General features: G+C 31.6%; 1 protein-coding gene and 1 pseudogene across 1 annotated transcript; one reads left to right on the forward strand and one right to left on the reverse strand.

Annotated features, from left to right (window-relative positions):
* Nucleotides 1-1,318: 1,318 nt before the first annotated feature.
* On the forward strand, nt 1,319-5,079 carry LOC129289370 (GRF1-interacting factor 2-like; annotated as a pseudogene).
* Nucleotides 5,080-15,839: 10,760 nt separating this feature from the next.
* On the reverse strand, nt 15,840-18,450 carry LOC129288951 (transcription factor MYC2-like). Its single transcript, XM_054925772.1, has one exon. The coding sequence runs from the start codon at nt 18,131-18,133 to the stop codon at nt 16,796-16,798; it is 1,338 nt and encodes a 445-aa protein (XP_054781747.1). The 5' UTR covers nt 18,134-18,450; the 3' UTR covers nt 15,840-16,795.
* Nucleotides 18,451-19,753: the final 1,303 nt, after the last annotated feature.

The raw sequence follows: 19,753 nt of genomic DNA on the forward strand, positions 1-19,753 counted from the left end.
TAATAAATTTAATACCCAAGTAAAGCAGGGAGGAAACCATAAATATAAAGTCTAACATAATTCACTAGAGAACTCATAGTGAATCAATGCTTATGATTATAAATTAGGCAAATTAAACAATTTAAAACCAATAATGATTAATCCAAAATAATTCTACAAATATGTTTAAATTATTCAATTGAATAATTAGACAAATTATCAACCTCAATTGAACAATCAAGAAGTAAAATGAACAATTTAAATTTGTAACAAACACAACAATGTAATTAAATCAACAATAAGAACTCAATCATAAATTTAATTAGCAAAGCAAGGGAAAACAAACATAAATTTTAGAAAATTATTTAACACAAAATCAATTCAAATATCAATTCAATCTAAGATTCAAAATATTAAGTCTAAAACTAGACTATACTCAAGCATTACAATTTAAAATTATTTTAAACTAAATAATCCTAAGCTCTTGAATTAAAAGATAAAAAAAAAAATCATTCTCCAATGGTCTTCAAGTGTAAATCTTAAGCTCTAGCTTCTTCAATGCTCATCCTAAGTTGTCTCCCAAGATAGCTTAAGCTCTCATAATTTTTGTTCTTCCTCCTTTCACCATTCTATCCATGGCCATGAAAGGATGATTAATGGAAATGAAGTATAATAAATGAATAATGATTTGTTGGTAAGAGCATATTGCTTTTACCAATAGTCATGGGTTGCACAGCCAGCATATGGAACTATAACATAAAAAATAAATTATATATACATAATATTATAAAAACATGAAACACACCATTTTAAAAAAATATGCAGTTTGGAGAAAATATTAGAGACGCACAAAGCGATGAGACAAAGCAATACAAGATCATTAATTTTTAAGTTAAAGACTTTTATAATCATAAAACTTATGTGAATCAACGTAAAATTATTTTTTTATGATAATTACTGTCACTTATTATGATGTAGTAAATAAATTATTGTAACAAATATGATGTGAATTCGAGTGTTGAAATCTTGAGACAAAAATGGAAGGTGGAAAATGATGAAGCAAAGGCTCATGTGTTAAAAAACAAAGTAAATATTTTCCTTTTAAAAGCTCTCCATTTGTAATGAGAAAACTTGAAAACAAATATGATAAGTCACACATTTCATTTTTCCTTTCACTTTTCATTCATTTTATTTTTTATTCTCATCCCATAAGAAAAATTATTTTTTCTTTTATTTTCTCCTCATATCTTTTTTCCTGCCATGTTTTCCCCAAATAAATAAAGAATAATTGAGGTACTCCTCCTCAGTAACGTTACTCGATTATAGTTTATTTCATGGTCTTGCTTGTCCTGTAAGTGTAATCCTTGGAACCGAGCCTCATCAACATCCCAAGGGTCATCAGAATCCTAAACAAATAATCTTTCCCGCATTGCTCAACTGCTCCCAAGTCCCAACCCAGGTTTTCTTCCCTATCTTTTCTCTAAAGTTATTGTCTTTCATTTTCTTCTGGTCTTTTTATCATCCATCTTAACATATTTGCATTTGATTTTGGGTAAAATTAGGGTTTTTATTCCCACTGCTTTTAGTGCAAACTGCTAGTCCAGAAGATGCAACAAACAACGCAAATTTTCCCTATGATGACTTCATTTCCACCCACAAACATAACTACTGAGCAGGTTCAAAAGGTATCCTTTTTAAGTACTGCAATAGTCCCTACTATCCCCTTCATAATTCCACAAGTGCCTGCAATGATAGCTGGGGAACATAACTTTGTATCAAAATGGAGGTTTTATGAGATAGGGATTGGTCCCACATCACTTTGCTTGTTAGTGTGCCATTCATTTAATCCGAAGCGTTTTCTTCAATTATCACTGAACTGGTGGTTATCATCATCATCACATCATCATCTTAATTTTAACATAAAAACATCGTGTGAATATAAAATAACAAACTCTATCTTTGCTGGCATTCGCATACACACCACGAACAATTTCATGGTATTTTATTGTTCTTTTGAAATTGAAAATGTTCACTTAACACTAGCAATAGCATTATAATAATGTGTAAGTGTTCAATGTGTGAGTGAAGTGTACATTTAGTGATGAAACATTTGATTGCTCTAATGGTCTATTAAAAAGAAAATTGATACGGAGCACTATTGGTAAATTAGATAAAGCATGTTGCGTATTCCTTTTAGCCTAAAACTTCTACACATATAAGCATGTTCCATATATATATATATATATATATATATTTTAATTTCATCTATCAGTAACTAATACTAGATCCATGCAATCAATATCAACAAGGGAGTCAACTGAGAAACGTCAAAACTACCAATTTTTTAGTTGGTCAGTAAGAAAAACCATTTTTGTTTTTGTTTTTTGGGTGCTATTTTGGGGAAAGAGGCACAAGCTGAAAATTTTCGAGGACAATTCCCTGTTTCAGGAGTTTTTCCATTCTCTGTTGTCTACCTAAGGGCTAAGTAGATGGACTTATGAATTTGTATATAAGATATTGGGGATAAAATATTGTTCTGGAGGTTTGTGATGAGAGTGGTGTTTGTCAATTAATTGATCCCTTGCACTGCAATAAAGAAAGAAAAAAAGCCACAAGAGATACTCTGTTTGACGTCACAGTTCTAATTCATGTATTCTCCGGCACTATTTACACCATGTTAATTTATCAGTTAGAAGTATGTATATTTTGGGATCTTTGAAAATCAAGCTAGTTTATGTAGGCTCTTTAATTGATATAGTTTTTGAATAATATTGGGATTTCTAATGTTTTTTCAAGTTTCTTGATGTAGGATGCCTTTGTGCGGGGATACATAAGATCAATAGAAAACGGTTGTTTGTGACTGTTTTTGTTAGTTGAGAAAAAATAGGTGACATTGTTCTCTTGGGGGTGTTAATCTCTTCACCTATTGCTTGATTGTAGCAAATAATTGAATTTTATTATGCTTGTTGAACGAATGGATTTGATATTAATTTAAGCCCTTAGATATTGAGCTGGTTTCTAAACACTTTCTATAAAGATATCTGTAATGAAATTGTCACATTTATTCTATGTTTTTCATATTGATTGATATGTTCCAACTTGAAGTTAATGATTCCTTATCCCTTTAACTATACCTTTTGTTTTTGTTTGTCAAAACAATCATTGCTTCAAACCATCAAAATGACATGATATATTTATGCTTGTTGAACGAATGGGATTTGATATTAATTTAGCCCTTAGATATTGAGCTGGTTTCTAAACACTTTCTATAAAGATATCTGTAATGAAATTGTCACATTTATTCTATGTTTTTCAGATTGATTGATATGTTCCACTTGAAGTTAATGATTTCCTTATCCCTTTAATTATACCTTTTGTTTTTGTTTGTCAAAACAATCATTGCTTCAACCCATCAAAATGACATGATATATTATGCCCAACTAGGCAGTGAATTTGTGTGATCTAAATGCCTGTGTGACAAAATGCAGTATCTTGATGAGAACAAGAAGCTGATTATGGCAATATTGGATATCAGAATCTTGAAAAACTTGCTGAATGTGCCCAGTAAGTGGATTCTCGGCTTTGTCTGAATGTTTTTATTCTCCAGACTTTCAATCTGCAATATTTTTGGCTATATGAATAGGGAGCACATTATCTTACCCTTCCCTGAGCCAAAACATTGTTTATATCTGTTAGTTTAAAATTTAGAAGCCTTGATCTAAAGGAGTTCTGGATTGAGCCTCCTGCCATGATTTTATGTTAAGATTTTGTCATTGTATTGAAAACAGGGATCTTTATATTTAGTGAGTTCAAGTTTTTCCCTCTTTTTTGTACTTTTTTTCTGTGTTAATCCTTTGTATGAAAGAACAGCGGTTTTGAAATTAGGAAAATTGTCCCATGGAGCAGTTGATGTTGTGTCATGTTATCTATGATAGATTCTATTCTATTCTATTCTAATATTCTATTTCTTAAACATGGTCCTCAGTTATTACTTGTTTTGATCTATTATAGATCATAGAAGTGTTTTTGCATGTATCTAGCATTGTTTCATGCAATGGTTCTCCAATATTTTGGGATCTCAGGTACCAAGCCCAGCTTCAGAAGAATTTAATGTATTTAGCTGCAATCGCCGATGCTTAACCTCAAACACTAGCCATGCCTCCACAGGTTCAATTTGAGCATATCCTGCATGATCATTAGTTTTGTTTTAGTGGTTTTTACATGCCAACGAGATCAATCTGTTTACTGAACACATTGGAGCGATTCAATTCTTCTGCTGTACTTCAAAAACATTGAAACATGGTTTATTTTGATTTGGCTCATACTTAAAAAAAATGATCGATTTGATTGGCTGTTTGGATTTGGTTTGATGTGATTGACTTAGATTGATTTCAAATGTCCCTAATGGATAGTAGCTAGTCATTTGGTAGTCTATCAGGTGCTGACAATCTCAGTTTTATTGCTTTGTCCAAACCCTCACAGATGGCACATCCAGCAATGCAACCGGGGTACCATATGCAACATCCTCAGGCCGCAGCAATGGCTCAATAGCAAGGTATTTTCTCCCCGAAGATGCCACTACAATTTGGTCCCCCGCATCAAATGCCGGATCCACAGCAGCAGCAGCAGCCGCATCCACAAGGCATTCAAGGGCAAATGGAATGAGACCCAGCAGGATCATTAACAGTATGCATCCAATGCAGGAGGCTGCTCTTGGAGGGGGCCCGCCTTCAAATGACTTACGTGGAGGCAGCAAGCAAGATGCTTCTCAGCCAAAGAGAGAATGGAATTGCTAAGCTTGGTGCTTTTGCAGTTTTGCTCTTGCACACTCACAGTACTGAACTTGGCAGTTTTATTCCCATTATTTTCTGGAGCGGTGTTCACTTGAGAGTGCAGTTTCCTGTTTTTTTTTTTTTTATTATGTTTTGGTTCATAGAGCTTGTTCATCCTCTACTCCTCAGATTTTAGCTTGGAGTTTTTGACGGAGGTTCTTCCTTGTCTTTCCTTAGTCTCTTCTTTTGTTAATGAAGTGATCATCTTATACGAACATGGGATTTCGATCTCACTGTTACACCCACCTTTGGTGTAATTGCTATTTAAACGTGCCTTGTATTGACTAGTTAGTTCCTTTTACCTGTTATTTTCTTTTCTTTCCCTTACGTTAGGTAGTGAAGTGGACGTCTTCTCCCCGTCACTGTTTCATGAATTTGATTAATCATAAATCAATAGATGAATCTTAAATATGAAAACATTGACAAATTATATTCGAACTCTATGCAAAGCATTTAATTTACATCTACAAATGTACGTTCCAGATATGTACAATAATTGCGAGAAAGATGGATACAAGAAATATCACTGTAGCAGTTGAGATAGGCGAGGTCTTCAGGTCTTCACTCAGGCCTTCAGAGATTGAGACGGATCAGCGATTAAAATTCCTAATGCTGTGTTGGTAAGTTCTGGGCCTCACTGTAGGTGGCGCCCCTTAGGCCGGTATTGTTTTCTTGACCCACAAGATCTCCTGTTATGAAAGAGGATTATTTAAATTTAATATACAAATCTGTAATTAATGAAGGCTTGTCTAATATATAACAATTTGATGCATAATTTATAAAGTCACGGAATGAAATGAAATATTTTTTTAATGATTTCAAAATAAAGTTATATTTTAAACATGAGTTAAAATTAATATCTATGTTAAAAGTAAAAATAAAATAAAATATGAGCTGTTTATTTTTTTATTTTTTGACAGATGGTGCAACAAAGTTTATTTCTGCGATTGGCCAACAAATCATACACTTTTTTATTTAGAATATGTTGATGGTGTTGGTTGGAGGGGAGGAGAAGAGAGATTTAAATGAGTTTGATTACAAAAATGAAAAAAAAAATGGGAATAAAGGCTTTTAATTATTTTGTCTTTATTCTTTTATAGGAATGAATAAAATCAAGTCACAGCCAACCCAATGTGTATATTTGATTAAGAACAATGGTGGGTAGGTTTCATTGCATCGGACATGCTTAATTGAAAGGGAGATTCCACTTAAACTTGATGGTTTTAACTCTTGACTTAATTAAACTCAGGCAATTAATTTTGACATTTTATACATGCCTTGTTTTATGGTGCATCTGTCTTTTCGAGTAACAAGTCGACCACAGATCCTGCTAAGAAGATTACATCTAAAGTTTCAGTGTCAGCAAATTTTTTACATATACGCTTTACAAGAAATAAATCTATCTAAAAACAAAACCATTTCTAAAATTAATCCAGTACGTATAGCATTTTTGAAATTTAATAAGAGGTCAATAATTTTCCAAAACTCAACAACTTCTCAATAATTCCTCCAGTCCAAACCAGAGAAAATTATTATCTACTTCATAATGATTAATAAAAGAGTTAAAAGTGGTTCCTTTTTTTTTTTACTACTTTTAAAATTACCTCCGATTAAAATCAATTTATCTTAATTACTTTAATTTTTTTTCCTTATATAATCTTTCTCTACCATACGATTAATGAGCATATTTATTGAAAAACAAAATAATGCTACTGACTTTTTTGCAAAGTGTCATTCATTTGTCATAGTCCTTAAGATCTTTTTGTAACTTAAAATAGACAAAGCCAGAGTATTTAATCATATGTAGTGGTAGTGATTTTTTTGTGGTTGGTTCCTATTGTGCGTGACAATAGTTAGTCATAATACGATGTATATAAGAGGCTGCTTAATCAGGTGGACACCTAATGAATATTGCGAAGTTGGAGTCGTGCATGAATTCGAAGTTGGCGTGATTATTTGAAAATTTAGGTCTCGTTTGATTGCTAGAATGAAATGAAATGAAATTGATTAAAAAAATTAATACAAAAATAAACTAAATTACCCTTTCCCTATTGTAAACATGATAAAATTTATTAATATATACTGTAAATGTGAAATTATCACACTTTTCAAAAATTTCATGATTCTTAACTCCATGAATTAAATCACTCCTTCCTCTTATATATGAATATGCTCATGTATCTTTTTTTAATCATCTTATTTTATTTTTATTTTTTTAATCCATTCCTTTCTAATAAGCAGACGTGACTTAAGGTTTCAGTGTCAGGAAAATTTTTTATATATAGGCTTTGCAAGAAATAAATCTATCTATTAGTGGATTTAAAAGAAAACCATTTCTAAAATTAATCCAGAGTACGTATAGCATTTTTGAAATTTAATAAGAGGTTAATAATTTTCCAAAACTCAACAACTTCTCAATAATTCCTCCAGTCCAAAGCATAGAAAATTTGTAACTACTTCATAATGATTAACAAAAGTAGCTAAAAGCGGTTTCTTTTTTTTTTTTACTACTTTTTAAAATTACCTCCAATTGAAATCAATTTATGTTAATTACTTTAATTTTTTTCTTATATAATTTTTCTCTGCAATACAATTAATGAGGATATCGTTAAAATAATAATAATTTAATGCTATTGACTTTTTTTTGCAAAGTGTCATCCATTTGTCATATTCCGTAAGATCTTTTTGAACTTAAAATTGATAGAGCCGGAGTACTTAATCATATGTAGTAGTTGTAATTTTTTTGTGAATGGTTCCTATTGTGCGTGACAATTGTTAGTCATAATACGATGTATGCAAGAGGCTGCTTAATCAGGTGGTCACCTAATGAATATTGCGATTTGCAAAGATGGAATCGTGCATGAATTCGAAGTTGGCGTGATTATTTGAAAATTTACTGACCCTTTGATAATGACATGACAGCTTGCTTTAAATTCAATGATTATTGATTTACCCTGTCGATTCTTGGCTGGCTACTTTTTGTGCGTAGTTAGGTTAATGATTCTTGGTTTGGCTGTGATGACCGCAAGGATAATAACGATTTTAGAGTCTTCGAAAACAAGTTCTTCAGTCTTTACTACCACAATATTTATTATTTTAAAAAAAACCCAATTAACCGTACACGTGTTCTCATGATACATTCTTATCCTTAAAAAATTACAAAACAAAATTCAATTATAAAGCTATTTTTGTCTTTATTATTAAAAACAACTAAATTTGTTTAAAACTATTTGAAATTCTCACAAATTTAAATAAAATAAATAATTATTTATAAACTTTTCGACGAGATAATAATTTAATGGGAAGCATATATACTTCCTGTGAAACTCAATAAAATGAACTCGAACTCCTTGTAAAGTATTAAAGGCATGACATGCCATATTATATGTTCGTGCACATCCATGTTGATATTTCAATAATTAAACAATAAACTAACTTTAAAAAAAAAATCTCAATTTGAAATGCTAGCTTTAAAGAGTGATAAAGGAAGAAATAATTAAACCCATTAAAATCAAACTAATTGAATAGGAGAGAATCAGCACTCTTCAAGCAAAGATCTCAAAATTCAAACTTTGGGACAAAAATTGATGTTTAAAAAATATTCTTTTTTTTGGGCACGTAAATATGGATTGATCAATTATTCTTTTTATTACAAATTCTTTTTTATAAAGAGTAGGCTCTGCTAATAATAGAGAATATCTTTTCTAAGATACTAAGAGTAATTGATAGACCTCTTTTAAATAAATTACTAGTACAACAAGGACTTATGTTTAAGCTCTCAATCATTTAGTTAAATGATAAGAGTCTTTATCACTTATGCCAACTTTAATTGGTATGATTAATCAATTATTCTTAACTGATTCAACTTACATTTAAAGATCCAAATCTTGAAACATTTAATTAAATATTTTTTTGTTTTTTTAGGGTATTCTCATAATCAGCAATCATCAAACTAGTCCCTCGAGAAATTTATACATCATTTAAGGAGTTATTCTCTCTCAATAAATGCTCTCCATATAAATTTTCAAGAATTAAACTCTATAATGCTCCCTTTGTTTTTTATTGTCCGAAAAACTACTACTTTTAACTTGTATTTTTTTATAAGCAAAATCACACATTCTAAAAAATATTTATTACACATTTTTTAAATTATCTTTCATAATTTATATTAATGAGAAACAATTCATGTAACGTTATGTTAATTAACACAGGATATTTTAATCTAATTTTTTTATTTTTAAATATAATTATTATAGTTAACTAATTTTTTTAAACTGTATGATACAGTTTTCTTCTTTTATTAATACAAACGGAAAAAGTAATACTTAAGGGGCTCTGACCACTATTATCCATACCAAACCCACTAGGTAAGTTAAATAAATTTTAAAGTCATATTTGTTCTCTAGGACTAAAATAATTATCGAATAAATACAATGGAAAATAATTACTGAATAAAAAGGTGAAAAATATTGCTAAATTATATAGAATAGAAGATAAATTAAAGCTACTAGGCTAAATTAAAATCAAATAAAGTCTATTAAAGGATCAAAGTAAAATGTATTAAAAAGTCAAATTGACTTGTAAAAAATGTCAAAATAAAACTAATTAAAAGTGAAGCAAGAAATGAAGTTATCTGGAAATTAAGTAGATAATGGTTCTAGATTCTATGTTGTCTCAAATTCTCTCACCTATTGAATGTTGACACTGCAACAATAAGATTTCATCAAGCCATGAAAATGTATAATTAACTAAAAATAAATGAAACGCTAAGTTAAAAGATAGATTATGAGGATGCACTTCAACTATTTTGTTGGCATTTATATAAATCATTAGACTAAATTATAGGTAAAGTCGATAAACGGCAGGCTTGGCCTATATAGGCAGCCAAGCCCATATAGGCTCATGTCCAGGTCACATAAGACTTTTTTTGTATTAAAAATTATTTTTTTACATTATATTATATTATGTATTTTTTTAAAAATATAAATTACAATATTCAAAAAGTAAAAATAAGTAATATAAATTCTAATTTTAAAATATAAAGATGTATTCTAAAGTTTTGAATTTAATTTAAAAATTTAAAATATTTTATTTTTTAATGACAAAATGAAAAATGGCCGCTCAAGCCCTTTTTTATTAGAACAAGTTTAAAAATTCAGTTATATTAAAAATTCTTAATTTTTTTAAATTTAAATTCCTATAAAAATATGTTTAAATGGGAAATCCATTAAATTCAACTTGTATTCTCGATTCTAGTTATAGGGCATATATAACAAAAGGTAGACATATGTGATTTGGTTTTCTTTCTATGTATTATATCAACATCTTTGTCAACTATTTGATTAAATTGATGATCTCTATAGTGCTATGTGAAATACTCATGAGATGAAAAGACATGGAACACTCATCAAATTGGTAGATATTAGAAAGGGAGGATGACAATTAGGTGCCAAAAAGGTTGAAGTAATAACAATAAGATCCCTGATAATTTTTTTTTTAAAAATGAGCTATGAATATTAATTCAATCTATTATAAATAGAAATTCATATTATAATACAAGAGTTACATTTGATAGCTTAAATATTTATTTACAATTGAAATACTAAATCTTTAATTATTTGAATCAATATTTTTAACTTATTTTTAAAAATTTTTTTATCAAAAATTTAACTATCGTTAATTTAATATTCTGTAGCATAACTATCTCCCTATTAAAAATGGTTGTTAAAAGAAGCTTGACTTCTTAGATTTATCAGAAATAACAATTATTTTTCATATTTTCTTCTTAATTAATTGATGTATATGCAATAATCCTTCTACTCTAAGTTATAAGAGGTTGTTTGGAGTGATTTAATGTTTCATAATATAAGATATTTTATGAAACATAATGATTTTATTGATAAAATTTATTTCCAAATTACTTCTCATTATATCACTTTAAATATTTTTAAAAAGTTTGGTGCAAAAAAATATCTTTAAAAATGGTTATTCAACTTAACATGGATAATAACTTCAAAATTTAAAATAATTATAATCTTGAAAATATTTTTTTAAAATATGAGTCTTAATTTTTATTTTTTAAAAAATAGTACTTCCTCTATTTTAAATAATAAGACACCTTTAAATAAAATATCGCATATCAATAAACTTCATTAAATATACCTAACAATTTTATTTTTTTAAAATAAAAATATAAACTTTTAAAAATATTCATCATTTAATATATTAAAAAGAGAATGGTAAAAATTAATTATAAAAAAAAAATAATATTAAAATTAATATATTTAATAAAATTTTAATTTACTTAAAGTGTTATATATTTTGAAGTTAAAATTTTTTTTTAAAAAAATTTTATAATTTAAAATGGAAGGAGTAAGCAAAAGAAATTGAACGCATATGGGGCAGGGACAACATTGGCATCAACGAATGATCCCGTGCTCTCTTGTTTTACCGAGAAACAGACAACATAGGGGTAGCTTTGCCAATTCGTCGATCAATAATTGCACTCTAAGCACGTTTCTCCACGCAATTTGTGCATATGATTATGTCGCCATTAATTTGGTGCCGCTTGGCCTTCACTGTTACACCAAATTAGTACTAGACTCCTAGTAAGAAGGTCTCCATCTCATTTTTGGCATGTAACTGTGTTTAAAGTCCCTCATGCCAAATCAGTTTATATATCCACGTGCTTTAATTAACACCTTGACTTTATGTGAAGAACGGAAAATGCGTTCTGTTCACAGCACCTCATCATTAATTTGTGCCCCATAAAACTTAAAAATTGTATATTCATGCATCGTTTTATTATATCTGTCTTATTTCTTTTTTAATATATTATATATTTTTTATTCCATTGCCCAATATATTGAGATACTTAGAGTTTAACACCCACCTAAATTAATTCAAATTCTTGTTGTGGGGGCTATTATTACCAACCATAATCTCATGGGTATCTCAAAATATATTTAAAATGTATTTAACATGAATAAGTGTATCTCAATATATTATACTGTACTATATGTATGTATTCATTCTTGTTAATTGTTATTAAAAATCTAATCAGGAAAAAAAGATATATAAATTATACATTGAAGGAGGTAGATATATAGGGTATGTTTGGTTTCTATTCTCATTTTTTGTTTTCAAAAACTATTTTATAATATAGTTTTAAAATTATTTTTTAAAAACAAAATAAAATGAAAATTTGTTTAGTTATGTTGATTTAAAAACAGTTTTAAAATTAAAAAATAGGCTGAAAATAATAATTATAGGAAATTAATGATTATGATTTATGATAAAATTGGTCAAGTTAATTGTAACTTACATTAATTAAATGTAATATATCTTGAAGTTGTTTTTATTTTCAAAAACAAAATGCAAATAGTTTTAGAAATAATTAAATCGAAAACAATTAGTCAAAGTTTTTAGATTTTTTTGTTTTCAAAAATAAAAAAATAATTTTAAAAAAAAAAAACAAACCGGCTTATATATTTCATGGTTTTAGAAAGGGATAGATGCATCTAACATATCCCCCTTTATTTGCATAAAATTGAAAAGCATGTGATGATTTATGTGGTATGATCTTGTTGTTTTCTTCTTTCAAAAATAAATCGTACAATTTGAAATGTTATTATGAGTATATAAATACAGCTAGTGTCCATCATTTTAATATCAATTTTCAAATTAAAATAGATTTTTGTCCGGTGTTTTTAGCCTAAAAATGACTCTCAAATTATTTGACCAGAAAAATGAGCCAAAAAGTTTTGATCTTTTCAGAAGATCAATGAAATGCCACAAAATTTCCACCTGTCATGTTCACAGGAGGGGGACCACTGCTATATCTCGTACAGAAATATCTGTGCCTGTGTGGAGTGTTTTAATTTTATGGAAACCTATATATGTACTTGATTTTTTATTTTCCGTTGAAACCTAAAACTATACTTGAAGTCGATGGATCACCGTCTACTATTCAAAAAACTCTTGAATAGATCAAGCGTCATTATTTATAGTCTGTTCAAAAAATATTACATCCAAATGCCATTAAATATAAATTAATTTTAATATTAATAATAATAGAGAGAACAAAATTAAAAAGTTAAATATGCATTATGTTATAAGAATAAAATCAATTAAAATAATATCATAAAAAATTTTACTTACATAACTTGTCACTTGATATGTTGGATCTATTAAGAACTCAAAAAGTAATTGCTTAAGTAATATATTAGAATATTGTACTTTACAAATGAAATCTCTAATTCTGTGATTGGATTTGGGGCTTTAGAAAACTCAAAATTTATCTATGGTGTTATAATAGTCAATTTAATTAGTGTATCTCTCTTTTCCTTTCTCATCAAGCCAAGAAGGTCATGGACTCATGATTTCCCTCCATTGAGAGAAGTCCTACTCCATACCTCCCTCCCATGAGGTTGATATCTCTTATTTTTATTTTAAATTTATTAAAATAAAAATGTATAGAACTATTCATTTTAAATTTGAATTGTTTAGGTTAATGAACATATTTATTAAAAAAATTTATATACATTTTTATTTTAATAATTTAAAATTAAAAATATTAGATTTAAACAATTCAAATTAAATTTAGACAATTCAAGCGGAGAGGGAAGCCAACTTCCGAAAACCAAGATTTTATATAGGGAAGCCAACTCCCCAAAAGCAAGATTGTATGCATCAAAAGATGGATGTTTTTCCCCCCATGTTTGGATAGCTTTTAGCTGAAATGATTTTTGTCTTAAACCTAGGTTTATTCATAAGATATTTTTATGAGCTTTTGAAGTGTGAATTGAATTCAGAAGCCAAGCTGACTTTTTTAAATAAAATATATATGTGTGTGTGTGTGTTATAATAACTTACTTTTACCTATTTTCAGCTTGTAAGTTTTAATATATAAAACCAGAAATTTTGTAGTAAAAGCTAATCCAAATATACATTAAAGAATTATTAAAAACTTTACTCTCCCCTCACTCCTAGTCCTCTATCCTTCCCTCTATTCTATTGAGCCATACATGTCTTAAATTAGTCATAACGACGTGAATTTTAATTTTGACGCTAATTTGATATTTTTTTCAGATAAATTTACCTACTGGCAGGGAAAAAAAAAACCTTACACCCAAAAAATGGATCAAATTTTTTAATATTTGAGAGTGTAGCCGGTTCCTATTGATATATAATAAGAGGCCTATCATTGATATACTAGGAATTTGTTATTAAAAATTTGAAAATTTATAAACAGTTTATCATTGATATGCAACAATATATTATTAACAAATATAATAAATTGATCATAATATAAAATATAATAAATATTAAATTATTTGCTTAGTTTGATCTTATAACATGACCTATAACCATAAAAACCTCTAGTTTTTTTTTTCCTCGACATTAATAGTTTAGAGTTTAGACGATGAGATATTGAATTTAATTTTGCCGGCGAAGAACAATGGGTTCACATAACATTTTTTTTTTGGGGGATACCAGCTGGAGACGCCCTGAAAATAATTTAATTAATTATATCAAAAAGGATTGTAAGATTATAAAATTAATTGCCTTGCAGTTCTTTAGTGCTCGGCTGAAATTAAGTTTTTATGAAAAAAGATGAAATCACCTCTAAAATTTAAAATATATAATAAGAAAAAAAAAACTCCTATGTAAAAGATTAACAATATTCCATTCGAATTTTGATAATACTTTATTTATAATTAATAACAATATATTTAAACTTTAACAAGATAGAACAATTGAGCACATATTTAATTGAATAAGTGTTCACTCTGCATGAACAAGAAGCCATTCGAGTTTTGAAAACTCATTCGTAATTAACAACAACACATTCGGAGATTTTTACAAGATAAAAAAATTAATAAAATGGTAAGTCCTTCATCAACATATATTCATTTAACTTTTGACAATATATTCAGATTTTAACAAGTAGGTTTTTTTATTTTTAATTTGAACTTTAGGGGTAATGTCATCTTTTTCTATAAAAATTTAATTTCAACTGAGTATCAAGAGACTGTAGTGTAATTTTAAAATCTTATTGTCCTTCTTTGATATAAAGTACCTCCCTCGAGAGGTCCATGGCTAATATTTTCTCTCTTTTTTAGGACAAAATTGAATTAAGTGCAGAATAATTTGTTTTAACTTCCTTATTCTAATAAAACTCTTTGTTTTTGTTTAAAAAATAAAATTGTTTGGATAACCGTTTTTGATGTGCTTGTCACAAAGCATGTTTATGCTTTTGTCCGTTTTTATGAAGAAAAGACCAATCTAAAGTTTTTCTCATTTGACTTGATTTTCTGTTTTTGGGTTTGCAAATTATAGGTCACCGATTATGTACAGCTGATCATCACGAACCCAACACCAATCACCACTCATAGCTACCCAACACCAACGCGTCAGCCACCGCCTTATCCACCACCGTACTCATCGAAGCATTGCTTAAATTAAATTTTGTAGGTGGATTTTTTTTTAGATGTGATTTTCAAAAAAGATTATAATTATTCAAAAATATCTTTTTATTTTTTGTCCTAAAAATAAAAATAGGGAAAATATTTTAATAACATAAAAATTGGGGAAAAAAAATGAAATGTCCTATACTTTGGTTTTTATGGTCATATACATGTTAGAGTAAATGATTAAGCAAACTGGAAGATATTACTTCCAGCCACCACCTTATCACCCGTTATACTCATCAAAGCATATTGTTAAATTATTAGTTTGTTTTTTTTTTGGTTAATTGAGAAAGAGAATGGATACTTCTCTCTATATTCAATCTCATCCATTCATTTAATTTAACAGTGTAAGATAGCTAATTATAATATTAAACTAAATATACTGTTCATTAAATTATTACTATAAACAAGCCTTATGATATTATTTTTAAAATTAAAATATTTAAATGATGATAATAAATGCATGATAAAAACCAAATAAATAATGGAATAGATAGGAATTATACATGTAAAAAAACACTGTTAATTATTGGAACATAATATTGAGAGGGAGTGGAGTGAATAGAGGCTCGAGGCTGAGGGCAGGTTGGGGAGTCGCACAGATGAGATTCCACATTCGAGAGAGGCATCCAACATACAACTAACACAATAAAACGTTGTCCCCACCTCTCTCTCTCTCTCTCTCTCTCTCTCAATCTCAAAGGTTCTTTCCATCTGGCCCCTACGTTTTGTTTGTGTTGGAAAAACACGCCACATCTTTCCTCATCCCAATTTCGTAATTATCTCCTCCTCCTTTTCTCCACATTCATTCCCCTCCCTGCCCCTTTGTTGACAACGTTAAAGTTGCCTTTCTTGTGCTCATTTCCCTCACATGTTTCTAATGTTGATTTCCCCCTCCCTCGCTTTTAGTGGAGATTTTTAGTGCTTCTCCTGCCCTTCCTGATTTTGATGCCCATCTTATTTTGTCTCGCCCCTTACCCCTCCCCCTTTTCTTTCCTCATTTAACCCTCTCTACATCTACATTTTCACCCAATCCATTCTTCTATGCTGCATCTATCTATGATTCTATCCCTGAATATGCATCTACACCATCAGTGTCGGGTTGATGAATTCATACTTCCAATAAAAACAAAACAAAACTGATGCTACAATTAACAATTTTATGCCAACTGTTGAGATAGAGATAGAGATGTATTCTCTTAATTAAAGAGAATACACCCTGTCTCAACACCAATCATTTAACATCTTCTCAAGTCGAACTCCATTATTTGCTACTAGCTACTGCTCTCTGTTCTAGTGATAACTCTTACTGTTAATACATGAGCTTCTTCCATGTCTTCCTGCTGACCTCCTTATTTCACAGACTCCAAACTGATCCAACAACATCCCTTATCACAGGAAATTAATTAATTAAATAACTTTTTTTTTTAGAAAATGAAAAAGGAACGGATATTTATACAGAACGTCTAGCAACTTATTAATTTATCAACAGATAACCCGGAATTGAATCTACTACTGATCCAGTCTCCTGAGGATAGCAGATTTAATCAGGCCCTCGTCGCTTCTCAAGCCTTGAGGGATCTTCACCACGACGTCTTGGAGCATTACCTCGTTGACGCACGACATGCTGGCGTGGTGCACCCGAAGCTCCAGGTCGCGCAGCGCGTCCATCAGCCTCGCTCCGGGATGGTTCCTGTTCTCCGATTGGACTCTGACCATCGCGTCCGGCCCTATGATCCTGACATCAACCTCTAGCCCCAGCCTCAAGCCCCTTCCGCCGGGGCCGGCTTGTTCCACCGTCGACTCCACCGTGTCCGTCATTTCCAGCTTCACCCTCCTACAACTATTCGTGCTGGCGGGCTCCCTCCGGAGCTGCGACTCCAGTTTCTCGATCTTGGACTTGAGCTCGTTGATGTAAGAGACGGCGTCCGATAACAGTGACGCCTTGTCCATCCTCGTCACGTGCGGGACCACAGCGCGTAGCGAGTAGAACCGGTGGTTCAGCTTCTCCCGGCGCTGCCGCTCCGCCTCCACGTGGTTCAGCGGCGTCTCGCGACCCAGCCCGGGCTTCCGTCCTCTCTTCTTGGGCGGTGTTTTTTCTATCACCGGACCGTCCGAATCCGAATGCGAATGCTCGGAATCCACCCTGAACTGGAGACAGGTGTCTTTGTTCCGGGACTTGCTGCAGGAACTGTCGGGTGCTTTTTCATCCTTTACTTCCGGAGTGGCGGCGATAATGCCGATGTCGGCAAAAGAAATGGTGTCGTCGATGTCCAAGAAATCAACTGGTTCGGGCTGCTTGTGAGAGGGGGAGACGACGGGGGAGAGATGAGAAGAGCCGTAGAGAGTTTTGACCTGCTGGATGATGGCGGGGCTCCTGGGGATGATCTCGGACGAACCCATTTCGAGGACTCCGTGATTGGTGGGAACGCAGATGAGGGTTCGAATGCCATGCAGGGAAGCTTCCCTGGCCCTGTCGCAGGAGGGAAAGGGAAGGTCGGGCTGGGTGATGTTCAACCAAAGGGGAGAAGCGGAGGAGAAAGCCTTTGCAGGGAGGGAGGAGGCGGAGGAATCGGGAGCGAGGGAGAAAGTACGAGTCAAGGACATGACGTAGAACCACTCGGCGTCGTTGAGGTTGTCGTCGAGGAGGGATTCGAGGCGGTGGACGGAGCCGTGGAAGTGACCGTGGGCCCAGGACAAGCGGAGGCGGCCGCGGTCGTCGTGGGAGGTTTGCCAGAAAATGGCGTAGAGCCAGGAGTGGGGCAGGGCCTGGAGCAAGAACTGGAGCTTGTGGTGGAGGGGAGAGGAGGGCGGGGAAGAGTGAGAGGAGGAGAGGAGGAGGTCGTCCATGGAGGTGTACGGACAAGCAGAAGCTTTTACGGGGGGAAGTGAATGGTGAAGAAGCAGAGGCTAAGAGCGAGAGGCATTAATGCGGAGAAAGGATATAATTTGGGGCTTGGGCACCACTCCCACGTGAAGGGAAAGCGATGAGGGCGAAAGCCTGCCGCTAGCATAAGGGGTACGTGGGCCCCTCTGCCCCGCTTTCCATCCATCGCCCCCTCACACTCCTTGCTAACGTCACTCCTAACATCTAGCTGCTTCCATTTAGTTAATCTAACTCCCCCTTAATTGATTCTCCTATTTTAAAATCACTTACTTTTCTCATTTAATGTTTCCCCAAAATCTTCACTATCCTTCATCCATGACGTCATATGTAGCGCCACTGATTAACGGGTGCTTGTCGCTTTGCATGTTGCTAGGAATACGCTGTCACGGCCCATTCGTCCACTCCCAACATACTGCCCCTTTCTCGTGCCTAGTTCACTCTTTGCCAGCAAACTCTCCATCTTCTGGGACCGTGTCTCTCTGCTACCACTATACACACACACACACACGCATACATACATACTTGGCAAACGTATTATATAGTATGAGTAATTTTTATTTTTAAACTGTATATAAAATCTCACAAATATTTTTAAACTTAACTATCAATTAATTTTATTATTTAATTTTAAATATTCTTTTTATCATCACTCTAACATTAAAAACATTTAACGTCTGTTAGTTATCAATAAATCTCACTATTATATATAATATATATTCAGGTTAAGAGTCATTTTTATTCATAAATTTTTGTTTAAAAGATTATTTTTACCTTTCAACTTAAATATTTTATAATATAAAATATAATGCAGGTCTCATTAACGCTGAGAAAGTATCAGGATAATGAAGAAAAAAATCCTTGAAGTTAAAAAATAAAATTAACTTACAGTTAAATTTAAAGACATTTGTAACATTTTATATACAATTTAAAGATAAAAATAACTATTAATCTTTAATACAGTTTATTTAGATTATATTACAGTTACATTTATATATCTATGTAATATTATTTAAATACATCATGAGTTAAGCGACAGAATTCACACAACAACGCAGTTGTATAAAGTTAACCATTTCATCTTTTTATACTAAAGGAAAAACTTCATCACTGTCGCCAATTTTGTGCGTTCATTCTTGTTTGGCCCATCGGTTGAACGCCTGCATCCTCATTTGTAAGGAACTTTCTTCTTGTTTCTTTTTTTTTTAAAAAAAAAAAGAAAAGAAATCATTCACGCGGTCAAACATGTGAAAGTCGTAACGCCCCCACACCACAGACCACACGGACTGAATCCGAAGTCCAAAAAATCCAACCCCGGAGGAAGAGGGTCTTGGGAAAAAAAAAAAAAAATCCGCTAATTACTGTGATGAGGACTAATAACTGTCTTGTCGTTGCCGGCTGACCCCCTTGGGCGTAAAATGTGTCTGAATTCAGAAGATTTTTTTTTTTTTTTAACCAGCAAAAGATTTTCGTTACTAGTTGAAGTAAACAGAGTCTACAAGGATTTCGACAATCATTTAACCATCGGACTGAATCAGAGAGTCGAATCAGTCAGGTTAACACTTGATCAAACCAAAAAAATTATT

Source organism: Prosopis cineraria, unplaced genomic scaffold, assembly GCF_029017545.1.
Source record: "Prosopis cineraria cultivar Desert tree isolate PC_DT_omini unplaced genomic scaffold, ASM2901754v1 PC12, whole genome shotgun sequence".
NCBI classification, from domain to species: domain Eukaryota; kingdom Viridiplantae; phylum Streptophyta; class Magnoliopsida; order Fabales; family Fabaceae; genus Prosopis; species Prosopis cineraria.

Bases quoted from the DNA above. Each gene is read 5' to 3' on its own strand.
- LOC129288951 (XM_054925772.1), bottom strand. From the start codon at position 18,133: ATGGACGACCTCCTCCTCTCCTCCTCTCACTCTTCCCCGCCCTCCTCT.